At 39.8% G+C, this 15,028-nt stretch overlaps 1 protein-coding gene across 1 annotated transcript in view; it reads right to left on the bottom strand.

Moving 5' to 3' along the window:
* The window catches only part of LOC118335167 (low-density lipoprotein receptor-related protein 8-like), a gene marked incomplete in the record, with an annotated part of 71,387 nt that overhangs the window by 6,174 nt on the left and 50,185 nt on the right, over nt 1-15,028 (bottom strand). The window contains 7 exon segments of the mRNA XM_035671376.1: nt 2,107-2,259; nt 3,021-3,162; nt 6,713-6,852; nt 7,273-7,391; nt 9,279-9,503; nt 11,045-11,216; nt 14,483-14,608. Coding sequence (XP_035527269.1) covers nt 2,107-2,259; nt 3,021-3,162; nt 6,713-6,852; nt 7,273-7,391; nt 9,279-9,503; nt 11,045-11,216; nt 14,483-14,608 — 1,077 coding nt within the window.

Here is a 15,028-nt window from a genome sequence, read left to right as displayed (position 1 = left end):
TGCTTCTTTCAGTCAGAAACAGTCTTGTTTGTAATTATGGTGAAAACAACTGATCTTGGGTCTGTTTAAAGCAGCCGTGGGGGGCAGCTGCTTTGACAAGATAGCATGGACATCATACGCTCATCATTATGAGCTATACAAATGCAGTATGTGTTCCAGAGATGTTGTTTTAGATTGCATTACATTGCATAGAGGTCCGTGTTATTGTATCCACTGCCTGTATGTGTTGCTTAGCAACTATCGTTTTAGTTATAGGTTCAATAACTATGTTGCTTGGAGGGAGAATATTTAATCTTTTATTATTAAAGGTTATATATATGAGATTTAAAACATTAATATTGCAGCAAACAGCTATTTGCTATGTGAAGATACAGTGGAGAAGACCTGAACCGAGAACGATGTCACACTTGCTCTGTGTGTTGGGCTTCTCTGTGTTTTCTTTACTGAGCCGGTCCAGCCGCGCCTGCCCGTTAGTGCATGTGAGTCCATCTGTGTGAGAGTGTGTGTTTTGAGGAGGTTGTTTCTTCTCTCATCTAACTCTGAGAATTGAGAATTTATTTTGGCCAAACTAGAGTTGGTGATGGTTGGAACAGTGGAAAGAATAACAAAAATGTTTTTTTGTGAGTTTTATTTTGTTTGTCTGGTTTGAATGAAGCGTGTTTCATGATGATTTGCCAATGGAGTCTTAGTGATATAGAGGCTGTTTCTGTTTAAACAAAGAGGATCTTTCACTTAAACACAAATGGGCATCTCTGTAGGGATCCTTTCCATAATGTTGTCAGACACTTGGAATAACAATCTGAGCCTGTTAGTAGCTGTACATTGACGAGCGCCTTTGTCCCCAAGAATTACGTTGCAGCCATTGCAGTCTGTTTCACAGCTACGTAAAGAATATATCTTCACATTTAACTGAATTAAAGATTTATTTCAACCAAACCAGAGCTGGTTATTGTTGGAACAGTGGAATAACTAACAAAGTTTCTGAGTAGTCTGATCTGCAAGGTCAAAGGTTTTATCAATGGTGTCTGGTGGGCTGTAGAAATTTGCTTTGGTCTGAGACGCTAGTGCTCTTGTGCAGTGTTTCTTAAATGGGGGCCACATTTTATATTCAATATTCCTATTTTCTTTTTTTTTCTCTAATATTTTTCAGGCCTTTTTCCAGTAGAAGATTGACATGATGGGGGGGAGAGAGGGGATGGCACACAGCGAAGGGGCACAGGCTAGACTCGAAGCCTTGGCTGCCGCAGCAAGGCCTCAGCTGCTCACGGGGGGGGGGGCAGCTTCACCAGGTGAGCCACGAGGGTGCCCCCCGAATATTCCTATTTTCAATACAACTGTTACCTGTGTTAACTGTCCACTGCAGTTGCCTCTCTGCCACTAAGAATGACAAAGATCTTCAGTGAAGCACAAGCACATGTTTCTCCCTTAACTGTAACTAAAACCTATCAAAAAGACGTACGTAATGCACATTTTTACACATATATTTTTTTATAGGCATATTTTTACAACCAAAAATCTTTTGCTCTGGTCAGGGGGTAGTCTGGGGCTACAATAGTGAATCCGCAATGCGCTTCAAGCATAAAAGTGCTTACTTGAATGAAACTTATACTATATACTATATAGTATATATATATACACAATATAGAAGACAGGCAGCATTACCAAGTCTTGTGTCTTAAGTAAGATTTCCCAGATTCATCTTGAATCGTCTTTATAATGTTTATTTTATGAATATTCTTCTTCTGCCTTATCTCACTGTTTCAGCACATTTTGCATTTTCTGTTTTGCTTTGTTGATTTTGTAACTTTGTGTAAAAAAGTGCTATATAATAATTAAATTTATTATTCTAATGATTATCCTGATAACACTATCTCCATTGGGATAATGCACTAAGCAGTTGTCGGCACCATCATAAAAGTCTCTACAATTTTCAATCCAATCCAATAAAAACAAATAAATAAATAATGAATATAAAAAAAGGGCTTCCTTAAGTGAAGCAGAATCTGATTATCTACACAGTAAGCACCGTGGCTCTCTGCCCAACAAATCCCTTTAGGTGCTATTGATTAGTAAATGGTCTCAATTACCACTCATAAACACGCTCACCTGGCACACAGCCCCTCATATCAGGCCCCAGGTCCTGTCCGTCAGGGCAGGCGCAGGTGTATTTGGGCGAGTGTTCGGTAATCTGTGGAGCCTTAAGACACAAGTACTCACAGCCTCCATTGGCCACACTGCCCAGATTACAGCTGTCTGGGCCTGGAGAGAGAAAGAGGGAGACATGGAGAATTACACAGTTTGGGTTATATAAATAAGATTATCACTTATTCAACATTGGGAGATAGCAGAGAGTCAGAGAGAAACTGGAGAAGTTTACTGTTCTCCACTGCGAACACTTCTGAATTCCCTTTCAACAAAGCCCATTACTTTGCATAAACAAAATCTGAAAGAATACAAAGAATCAAAACTGGCAACATACTTGTTGTAAATATTAAGCAGTTTCTGTGCTAACGTGCCAGGCACAACTCCACTGTGTTGTTTATTAAGTCTTGTTTAGATACAAACAAGACAGGGATGTATGAAGATCGAAGTGGAAAGACGGTGATGAAATACAGTGAAAGATTGAAATATAAATTGGCATGGAGTGGAAGGAAGAAATAAAAAGAGACAGACAGGCAGAGATAGATATGGAAACTGACACACAAGAAAGGAAATACATGGCTATCAAATTCATGATTAAGAGCTCTGTTGAGTTCAACTCAAATCTGGATTGTCCTGTTAGAGGAAATCCGGTTGGAGGCACGGTTTTGACAGATGTGTGAATGTACTGCTGCTCCCAATGCTTTGATCACTCCACCACAGTGACAAGCCTCCATATCAGTTATTCATTTGCCTGGGTCGACACGAACCCACAGAGGAAAAGTGGTCACAGAAATGCGGCTCAGCTCACACAATCACAATGAGGGGAGGAAAGTGAAGGAAACGAACAGACGTCTCCCTTACTCATAGTGTACACACACCTTGCGGCTGTAGGAGCTGGTGGAAGACCACAATGTCATGTGGGTCGTTGAGGTTTTCTGCCAGCGTGTGGATGTCCTGTCCGGTCAGCCTGTTGGCCATGAAGACCGCTGCCCTGTCTCTGTCTGTCCAGTAGATACGATCCTGAAACACAGGGAGAATCATTGTCTTAATATGGGTAACACACAGAACAAGTTAGTCAGGGGAGTGTTTTTGGTTTGAACCTGAGAGCAAGTATTGGCAAACAGCCAAAGTCTAACAGCTTGGGTGGTAACCTCTGAAAGCCAAACAACTAGCACTTATATCTAATCTCCACAATAAATAATTTAAGAAGATGGGTCACTTTATGGCTCTTGGGAAACTTGGAAGCGCAAGCTTGCGATCCTTGTTAAATTGTGCATTTCATTTTCTTATATTATTTATTTCACTTGACGTTTAACTTGAAGTGATTTTATTAATCTTTTTATTCTGTTGGTAGTGCACCTTCACCATTTTTAGACACTTCAATAGAATGGCTCAAGGGATGTCGGCCCAGCACTTTGGTCCATACTAATATATATTTAAATAATAGCTCAACCACTAATAGAGTTCATTCCCACTAAATTTGGTACAGACATTTTTAGTCCCCAGAAGATAAATCCTACGAAAATCCTACTTCTACATTTTTAAGTTATCCTGCTGGTCACAAGATGTCTCCTACTTCACTCTAAATTGTTGTGAATTGTATTCTCAGTGTATGTCCACTGGTGGCTTCAAGTTTCTACATGTTGCATGCTGGACCAGGACTAACTTTCAAACCCTTTGTCATAAATCATGCATGCAGGCTGCCCCTTAAAACCAGATTTTCAGTGGGCACAGAGAAACTTTCCACTTTCAGCAGATGAATGTGAACACAGCCTTCTAGTTTCAAACTCTGCACATACATCATTCTGCACAGTGAAGATCAAACATCAAACTGTAGGAACAAGGAGGGACTTTTTAATTGAGCACCATAATCTGGTCAAAATGTCAACCTGTCCAATACTTTGGTTTATTATCAAATGCATGGAAAACAAATTATATCAGCCTCTGTTGTACTTTGTGTTTAGTGTTAATGGCAGCATGTTGACATGCTAATACATACACTATACCTACTTTGCAGCAGCATGTTATCATTGTCACTGTAAGCATGTTAGAATGCTGATGTTAGCATTTAGCTCTAACCAAGAGACTGCACTAAAAATGTGTTCATGTTCAGGTGACAGAAAGTGTATGAATAAAACAGAGGAACAATAGAATATAACATACCGTACAGATGACTAAAAACAAACAAGGGGACAAAATAACCTAAACAGAGAGCCCTAAGAAGCATGCTGCGGGAGGATACACAGGGCTAACAGCTGTAAATTATTTGCTCAGACAACTCACAAGTCTAATTTATCTGAGACAAAACAACAGAAAGAACATTAGTGCGAGTGATATAATATGCACTGATAAATATTTGTTCCCACACATAGTCTGATTCATTATCTCTTGCAGAAGAGAGAGAGAGAATGTTAATTTGGTGCAAATAATATGAATCAAGAAAATGCATATGCAGAGGTTTAATGGTAACTCAAACATTCGTTTTAATTCAAATGGAACAACAACTACAAAGCAAAACAAAATTTAACAGCAGGCATGTAATAAATGGGATTGACAACTTGTTATCGAAGATTAAATCCATTGGTTTTCTTTTTATAGCTTTAAGTGTCTGCATATCTTTTGTGGTTCCTTACAGCATTTGGTCTTAAAACACATCCTATTTAGATCCAAATATAGTAGCTCAAAGGCACATTGTAACCATGCATATTGTTTAGAAATTGATTTGTTTGCTTTGTTTCCTTATTTCACTCCCCCAACAGTTTAAGAAGACAATTTTGGACAGGAGCTGACTTTTGTGGTTGCCTTAGAAACTACAGGCTAATCTCCAGTGAGCAGCGAGACAATAGGCCTCGCCACATGAGTGTGTATGTGCATGTTGAGTCAGTTATTGAGTCAGAAAGAGATGATAATGTGATGTACACTACAACAAGCTCCACTCAATAAGACGGGGGTTGTGTATGTACATCCTGAACAAGAAGGTCACCTTGTAGTCACAACAGGGCAGAGAGCAGAGAAGCCCCGGATCGATTATGTATTACACCAGAGGGAATTTATCATCATTTCTAAGATTTACACTACAGTTCTGGCTGCAGGACTAACAGCAGAGTTCAGTAAAAAAAAAGAAAAAAACTCAAGGTTATGCTTTTGACAGCTCTATATTCTATTGGTATTTTCATTTTTTAAAGGTTAAACCTGTAAGAACAACAAGGGAGGTTGATGTGTGAGCAATTTATATTTCAGCAGGAGTGGAATGTTACTATAATGCATTTTACTCAAGTACTATACTGAATTAGAACCTTTTAGGTACTTGCTTATTGAATTTATTCAATATTTAATTTACTTTAGTTGAGTCGTTCCATTTTATGCTACCTTACCCTTTACCCTATTAAAGGAGATGCATTTTTATAGAATAAACAGTAGTTTGCAGTTTATATCCACCTCAAACTGCTACAACAGCAGTTTACACATTAATGAATCAATAATAATCCAGTATTATAATCCAGTATGACGACAAAACACTGAACAGGGTCATGATAATGTTGCTAATACCTCTGTACTGTTACTGTACTTTTACTTGGTGGTATTACTACTTTTACTTAAAGGACCAGTGTGTAGGATTTGGTGGCATCTAGCGGTGAAGTTGCAAATTGCAACCAACTAAAAAAACGCTTGCCTCCAAGTGTGTAGGAGAAACTACAAGGCCCTATCTAGAGCGAGTGTTTGAAGGTAATGGAAACAAGTGATTATACATAATGAAAACATACCTTTGATCATTATATCAATTTCTGCCAATAGATCCTCCTAAATGTTACACACTGAACCTTTAAATAAAGGACCTCAATACTCTGTCCACCTCTGTTCTTTATAGAGTTTCTTGGCAAAGGCTTCTTTACTCGTTTTACTATTAAAGGAGGGACATCGAGTGCGGTGACCCGATACAAGTTTTACGACCCCTCAGCTCACAGATGTAATTCAAACCCAAGTGGATATTTTCAAAAACCCATGCTTGTAAATCTGGTCTGCTGAATAAAATCTGTATCTATACTCCCACTGAGACCAGCTCCCCTTGAGAGGAGTCCCACTGGGGAAAAAGCCACCTGGGTGATGTCATTACCACATGTGAAACTGACTGGGACTTTGCTGCAGCAACAGACATGAGTTTGTAAGTAAAAGCATGCTTGCACACAAGCACAAACACACACACCACATAGAAACCACCAGCAGCACTGGCTTGGCACAAAACCAGATTTAGGTTTCTGTGATGGACATATCATACACACAGGAATGCTGGCTGATGACCAAAGCATGAGTGTGTGGGTTGCTTTAGGCTCCTCACTGTCTTCTGTTTAGTATGCTCTGCCAGGCAATTCCACAAGGGAATACACAAGGACACACACACACACACACAAACTGAGCATACAGTAAATTGAATTTAACAGTCATTACACTCAAACTGCCAGTCACACTGCAGGCCCCTGTGAGGCTGACGAGAGAGATGTAGATATGATGAGATGTGGGAGGCTGGATGATATCACAGACAACTGCCCAAAGTCCCCTATTGCACACAAACCTCAAAAACAGCCAGAGCGTAGGGGTGACCCAGTCTCTCTGCAGACGACATGTGCGTCCTTCTGTGCGCTCCGTTCAGGTCCACGCTGGCTATAAGGTGAAGCTTTGAATCCACCCAGTACAGACGCCTGTTGGCTACATCTGAGAAACAGAGACACACACGGATAAGATTTTCCTGAAGTGGAGTAAAAATTGATTGTCTCTAAGCACTCTGACCAACAAATCCCTTTAGGTGATATTGATTACGTTTTAAAATGTCAGATTCCCACGATTACACCGCTGCAAGTTTTACTGTGTCAATCTATAACTTCTTACACACTTCAAATATCACTCAAAATCAACTGTAATAACTTCATAAATCAATTTTTTGCCATCAACATTTAACATTTACCCTTACTATTTTAATTACTTTTGACCTTTACCTACAATGGGTTGATTAAGTGCATCAGGTCTTTTTCAGGACTGTGCTTCAAACACAACAACTGCCCAAAAAGTTAAATATAGCACTGTGTAATATATAATGTAAGCACAAGAGCTGAAAAACAGCGGTTCTCCTCTCACCTAGAGTGATGCCATTGGGCCATTCAATGTTATCAGCTACCAGCACCTGTCGGTCCACTCCATTCATCCCGGCCTTCTCTATCTTGGCTCGCGTGCCCCAGTCTGACCAGTACATAAAGCTGGATTGAACAAAGGAAAAATACTTATTGTGTTATTATGTTGTGTTCATGTAGTGCTAATCTTAGAATCATATAGAGAACTTTAAGACTGCAAAAAATAGGACAGGGGAAATGGGGGTAAATCAAAATAGCTTTGAAAACAGGCAGAACACTATAGCAGGGACAATACAGTCTATAGTTTGATGTCTGGGAATATCACCTGTAAGATTTGTGGAACTGTTGTTTTGAAGAAACAGAAAGGGATGAAATTTGTTACAAAACCACATTAGTGACAAAAGATAACTGCAGCACATTCAAAGATCTGTGTACGATGCACTTTATAGGAGCTGTCCATTCAGCACCACGAAATCACAACACAAGTCAAAAGACCAACAAAGCAGTACCCGTATTATCTTCACGCTAATGCTCTTAATACTTCACTGTTATCTCTCAGTTGTCTTCTGCTTGAATTTGTATTTTTCCGTCAGTGTCAGCTTCTGATATAATGGTTTACATAGTAACTACTTATTAGATCATATCACTTACAAAGAATATGGTTTTGTGTGTTAAGTAGGCACAAGTTATAAAGGCAACCAACACAATTCCCAGACAGATCTGTTATTTTTCCAGGAGGCTGACTGCATTGAACTATTTCTTCACATACAGATTTAGTCCTTGCACGAGGAGTATGTTATGTCGATTCCAAATATGTTTATTGGCAATTGTCAGTGTTTTGTCACCCCATATTTCAGGTTTGTTTACAGAAACTCTCTTTTGCTCTCCAAGAGCCCATTATGTCATAATTAGCTGTGCTTATTTACATCATCAGTGTGAGTAAATACTCTGCTAAATGGAAAACAAGCAAACTTTTGCAGCCATGGTGATTTGTGGTAGGCTTAAACCAAACCCCAAGTGTTTAAACAACCACATTTAAAAGCTGTTATTGTATGAGTTCTGTATAGTTGGAATGCTTGGAAAGCAATATTAGTCAGCATTCAAAGCAGAATACACAATGATTTACACCATCATTTCTATGCAAATGTTCATTATTATTACTCATTTGGTGTCACTGCAAGAAATCTGTGTGTGTTGGATTCCTGCTGGGCAGTTATGATTGGATCTATAACGTGTAGAATATCTCACTGTGTCTGCCTCAGTTTAGGCTATGCGCCTGATTATTTTAGTTTATTTTTGTGCCTATTTGTGCTCATCTGGGTTTGGATCAACAGAACAAAAAAAGCTGCAGAGGCACAGGCTGGCACAAATTCATAAAGCTTTCCAGATTAGGAGCGATCATCTAGGACAGAATTTCTAAAAAAACTATTGAGTCAGGATGCTAAATGGGTCACAGGCTTGTTACTCTGGGTTCCCACATACAGCAACAAGAGTTCTCTTGTGTTTATCATTAGACGTGGTTCTAGAAGAGGATTATGTTTATTCAATTCCTGGGAACCCTGGCTGAAATCACTTTACAAATCTCTATCTAGGGTCATCGACCATCATATTCAATATTATAGAACAGGAAAAAAGAGATCAGTGTAGTGTCTGCCAGCATGTTCAAAGAGATACAGAGGAAGGGTAACCTATATAAACTCAGTCTGACATTATTTTATGCTGACATACTGTAAATTGTTATGTAAATTCATTGCGTACAGTTTATTAATTAGCATACTTTTTGAAGTTCAAAATGAATTGTGCAGGTCAGTGGATGCTAGCATTGTAATGCCCAGTATAGATAATTGTTTAACAACCATAATTATTGATCCTGTCATTGTTTGTATCTTCAGTATTGGGTATTGCATAATGCGATCAATGCTTGATGTCAGAGCCTGGTTTCAATACATTTTGTATTGTGTTCATGAACAAAGAAACACACATACACAAGTACACACATCTCCTCCTCCTTACCCGTGGTGGGGATCCAGCGCTATGGCCCGGGGTTCACTCAGGTCGGTGTTGATGAGGACGCGTCTCTTGGTGGCGTCCACTGAGGCCACAGAGATGGACTTGTCTCCTGAGTCTGTCCAGTACAGGTTGTGTTGGAGCCAGTCCAGAGCCAGACCCACGGGGGCCTGCAACGAATCCACCAGTGGCACCTGCTGGGAGGGGTCACTGGCCTCATGGATGAAGGCACTGCAGGGGGAGGGCGATAAAGGGAGCGAGGGAGGAGTATTTTGAGGGGAGGAGAGTATGGAAGCCATGATCTACAGCAAGCCAGATGTTATTGCAAAATCGATGTGCAGTGAAGGGATGCTGACTGCCTGGTGGGGCCCTATTTTGTGATAATGAGCCTTTATACACTATTCTTATTATTATATGCCACCCTACTAAAAAGATTTAAGCTTTTAAAATATTGACTTTTAGTGATTTCATTATGATTTCATTACACTTTTTATAAACTTTTTCCAAAGAGTAGTTGGTTGATGTAACTATATAAAAACAACTGCAAACACAGCAGTGAATGCAAATCTAGCAAATCCATGACTGAAGGAATTAATTAATAGATGAATGAATAATAATGCAATTAATTTGCTTAATTATGTTTGTCTGAAGTAAGTGAAGTAAAAAAAAAAAAAAGGCTTTTTGGTACATTAATTTGATAAATTGGGAGTGGATATATAAGCACATACAGGACAGTGACAGGACAAGCAAATAGCCCAAAGATTGTGTATCATAATGACTGATGTGTATAATAATTCTCCACTGTGCTGTAAAGCGACTGCAGAATGGAGAATGGGTCTGTGTGTGAGCTGTAGCCTTGGGCCATGCGCTGAGCAGGTTCATCCGGGGGTTAGCGTCCTTCTTAGGTGGACCACTTATCAGAATAGACAAGGCCTAACTCAGGGGTTGCCCCTGCTCGCTAATGATTTGACCCCAGCAGAGGTGTGAAGTGAGGGCCAGGAAGCTGTGCTCCCGAACAGGAATTTCAGTTTTAGTTTCCCCAGAGAACTTCTCTCTTAACATCCATTTTATAAAGAGAACACAGTGCTCCAATTAGAAAAGACTCTGGGGAGAAAATGTAGTTGGGATAACAATAGGAAGGGTGGAATTAATCTAAAATGACAGAAGGCCTGAGCCATCAACTCAGCTGATAAAATATCAAAAACATCAAAAGACTTAACTAGTAGATGCTCAGTACATCAAGACCAGGAAAATCATGTTAGGGTGCAACAATGTAATATTAAGCATATCAAGTGTTTGTAATGTCACATTTTGATTGAATGTTCCAGTGGTTCATCTTTGAAAAAAAAGTAAGTTATCTACCTAGTTAGAATAAGAGGTAAGTATGGTTTAATATATTCAAATTTATATTGTTTACACCTGGTATTAACATGCATCTCGGATGATTGGATCACAAGTGGACAGCTCTGTGGAAACGACCACTAAGACAAATTGTGATTGGATCACCCAAGACGCATAAAGAAGGCATTACGAATTGTAGGATTTATGGTTCATGATGCAATGAACAACATCAGATATGACATGATACACTTGAAACCAATAACCAATAACCACATCGTTGTAGGTTTAAAATTTTTCCAGAAATTGGTTTTGCAAATGTTTTATGAAGAAGGAAATACATTCAACATATATATTAAAAAAGTAAATTGTACTGTTTCTGGTTAGTAATTGTGGCTTTCTGCTCTAAACTGAATTTTCTGTTCTTGGTTTACCTGTATATTTTCCGGTGAAAGCGGTCACACCAGAAGATACGGTTGTTGGCCACGTCCAGGTCCAGAGCTACAGCATTCTTCTGGGTGGACACCACTTGGTTGTAGTCCCTCTTCACCAGGTCGATGCGTCGGATCTCATGACGATTGGTAAACAGCAAGTAAGGACTCTTCCCTGCACACAAAGCGGAGAATATTTATTTGACGTACTGCTTTTGTGAAAATGGGCACAAAGGCCAGTATGAACACATTCTTCAAGTATGGGTGAGTTAAGCCGGCCAGAATTTACAATCCCAGTCACAGCTCAAAGCAATTTAGCAAAGGGTCTGAAGCTGGAAGATCAATACATTGTTAGTAAGGGGAATACATTATTGGGAGGTGGATTGGGAAGTGCTTCAATAGTGGCTCGTCAGATCAGCTTTGACAATTTGGAAAAGGGCCAGAAGAAGGGTCCAAGCCAGTATCTCATATTAGAAAACTGTTCCTATCCAGAAGCTGCACAGATCATCAAAAAGAGCATCAAAAATGTTTTGTGCTGCACTCAAGACCATGCTGTGTCAGGGAATGATGGAGCCATTCCTCTACAGTAATAACACTGAGGCTTCACCACAGTATCAAAAAGCATTGCAGCTTAATGTGCTGCTGCACATTTGTAGCGCTGAAGTCGATACTCCAAATGTCATCTTTTAGCACAGATAAATAACACAACAAAGCCTGTGTGATACAGCTCAATATTCTCCCCTAACAAGAGTGTGGGGACAATAATCCTTCATTAAAAACTGCTGAATAGTTTCTGTATTGATCAGTGTGTCTGCATGCATCATTAAGCTATTTGCTTCTTATTATCTTGTCCTTGCAAATATAGATCAGAAGTATCTTAGCTGCACCTCTTTAAACAGCAAGCTGTCAACTTTCACACAGGTGGTAAAAATAAATAGACATGAATAAATGCACACACACACGCACACACACACACACACACACACACACACACACACCAGTAATTTCCTCTGAGGGCTAATAAACAACCTTGAACAAAGTTAAATCTGACAGATTTCTTTACCCTTGTCTTAGCCTCCCAACATAAGATCCATAAAAAATAAGGATCAGTTAGCAATATTTCTTTCCCAGGATGACAAAGTCATGACCTGCCCTACTCTGCCTCTGATTGTCACCCTAACCTTAACCAGTCAGTTACCTAATGCACAACTGCAACAAGGTTTAACCCACAGACAGCAACAGAATCAAGTGTTAATATTGTATCTTTTCATGTTAATTACAGGGGCAGCTATGTTGCTTGGTGATGCTAGTTGCAGCTAGGCCAGATTAGTTACTCAAGTGTTTAGTCATTGACCAAATTTTGACCTCATGATGGTGCTAGATTAGAGGGGATTACTAGTGATTATAATTTATCCTGAGGTAGACATGAATGTGTTTGGTTTTCTTTATTTATTATTTTATAAATTTCATGGCAATCCATAAAATTTTATATAGTCTGGGCTAAATCGGCAAACGGACAGACCTACAGACCGACATTGCTATTCCTAGAGCTATGCCACTAGCATGGCTAAAAATATAAACCCGTATTTGCCTCCAGCCAGAGCAATAGAAGAGAACTGCAGTGGATATTTGCATACTGGATAAAAAAACTACACAAAAAACACCACATTGTCATAGAGATTGACATAAAACATTATTTTCAGGTACTGTACAGACATAGTTTTGTAACTTTGTCATGCTACAGTACTAGCAAAAATAGCTATTATTTGTCCTTGTTTCATTTTGGGTGCATTCACACCTATTTTTAGAGCTGTCCGCTAGTGATAAGGTCACCCAGGATGCATTTTAATTAGACCCAAACCTGAACAGGGGGCTTTTATATTAGCATGTCTTTATGTTTAGTTCCCTCTAATTGTGGCAGGAAAAAGAAGTGGGTGACAGATACACTAACAGTGAATGCCTGCAGGGAAGGTTTTATCACTCTGGCTAGCAACTACAGCCCACCTTTGTCTTGTAACATCTATATTGAGCCTATCTTCTTTCTGACATGGTAATAGGATGGCAGCTGCAGCCAGTTATCTCTGGAGGCAGATATGATATTCTCTCATTAATGGCTCGCTTGCTTCGCCTTCCCTTTTGACAGTGTGTGCCGCAGCCTCATTGTATTATCGTACTCCTGCATGTTCCTTCTTTCTTCCCTTTCCTTCCTCTCCCAGTCCAAACTCTGAATGATGACAGTGCTGCTCAGGACTAAGTGTTCTCAAAAACTGGCCATTACAATGACAGCATTTCCAACCCCTCTAAGAGGAAAATGGTCCCCTGCTGGTGTTATGGGCTGCCACAGCAGTGTTCGTTTTCATTGCATCAAAACCAAGCGGTGGAACTGCTGCATTCACTGGGATTCTGCTTTCGTGGCTTTTGACACAAAGCCAGACACAGAGTTCTCTCCTGGCCATGATAAACTGATAGCAAACACACTGGGCAGTCATGCACTGAGAAATACACAAGTGTAGACAGAGGCAGGGGGCAGATACAATCCAAACACATATACAGTGTGTACAAATGCAAACACACACACATGCAAGTGCTGAGTTTTGATTTCAGTTCAGTTTAATTGAGGGAAATAAAATCAAAATCACCGCATTTGACAGCCACAGGGACCAAATCACCACATTTAATTTGACTCAGTTTTTCCTGCCACTTAAATAATGAACATTTTGGGGGGAAATGAAGTGTAAACATATAAACAGGCCTCTTTCTATAATGCTCTCCTAATAGCTTTTGGCCATAGTTGGAGGTCAAAGAAAAGGAATTGGCCTCTTAGCAGTTCACTTTGTTCTCCACTAGTCTAACAACTATTGTCAACAAGCCTAACGGGAGACCAGATTCAATTTGTTGTAATTATCCTCCACCGTGACTCAACAAGGTACCCCTGAAGAGCTGCTATACCTAATTATAAGTGTTCAGCATGGTTTAACACATCAGTCTGTCACTCTTGAAGCTGTCTAATAGGATGGGACAGTCAAGGATGTATTTGGCCTGGGAGAAACCAAGTGTGGTTGCCTTGGTGATGCTTGTGAATCTCGCCTTTTTTTTTTGTGATTTAGCAATTATGTCAAGTACCCAAGCAAGTGCAGAGCAATGATAAGAACCTAACAGCAGAAAGATGTTAGTGATTATGGGATGAGGAGCGTTTGACACAGTGGCACAAAAGCTGAGAGTGAAGTGTTGCATTAATGAGGCAACGCAATATCTGAGAGAATGTTATTAACAGCACAACACAGCTTTTAAAACTTTCAGCAGGGGAAATTTCATCTTTACCACACAAAACTGGTTTTAACAGCAACTATGTAGGTTATAAACTGCATAAATATAAAACGAAGAAGCATAATCACAGTTTTGACTAATAAGTCCCAAAATAGGAAACTTTGAGCAACTCACCTTCTGCCTTGCAGGTCTTAGTAACAGGGTCCATCTCATAACCTTCATAGCATTCACATTTAAAATCCCCCTTGTAGTTGATGCAGATCTGGCTACAAGCGTCAGGGTTCTCACACTCATCAATGTCTGCAGGAAGGAGAGGGAAGAGAGGTTATCAATCAACTGAGAGATAGAGAGAGACAGACACAGACAGAGCGAGACAGACACAGACAGGGAGAGACAGATAGTGAGTAATTCACCCTCATAAGTGGCACTAGGTAACTAAATTCCTAAAATGTAAATATGGCAATGATTTTCTGAGAATAACAGCTGTAATGGATGAGTAAATGTGCACGTTTATAACTGCAAGTGCTGGAGAAACACACAGACGTGTCGTCATTGGCAGTTAATGGGAAGAAAGATGTCGACAGGGAGACAGGGCGTATCCCTGTCGACTTCTTCCTTCCTTCCAGCAGATCTCAGGCTTTTTCCTTGGGTGTGATGGGGAAACGGTAGTGTTAAAAGGATGAGGAAGGCTGTGAAGGACATAGTGTGTGTGTGTGTGTG

This window comes from Morone saxatilis, unplaced genomic scaffold, assembly GCF_004916995.1.
Source record: "Morone saxatilis isolate NCDOM2014 unplaced genomic scaffold, NCSU_SB_2.0 Contig23, whole genome shotgun sequence".
Lineage (NCBI taxonomy): Eukaryota > Metazoa > Chordata > Actinopteri > Moronidae > Morone > Morone saxatilis.
This window is presented reverse-complemented; position numbering and strand designations above follow the sequence as displayed.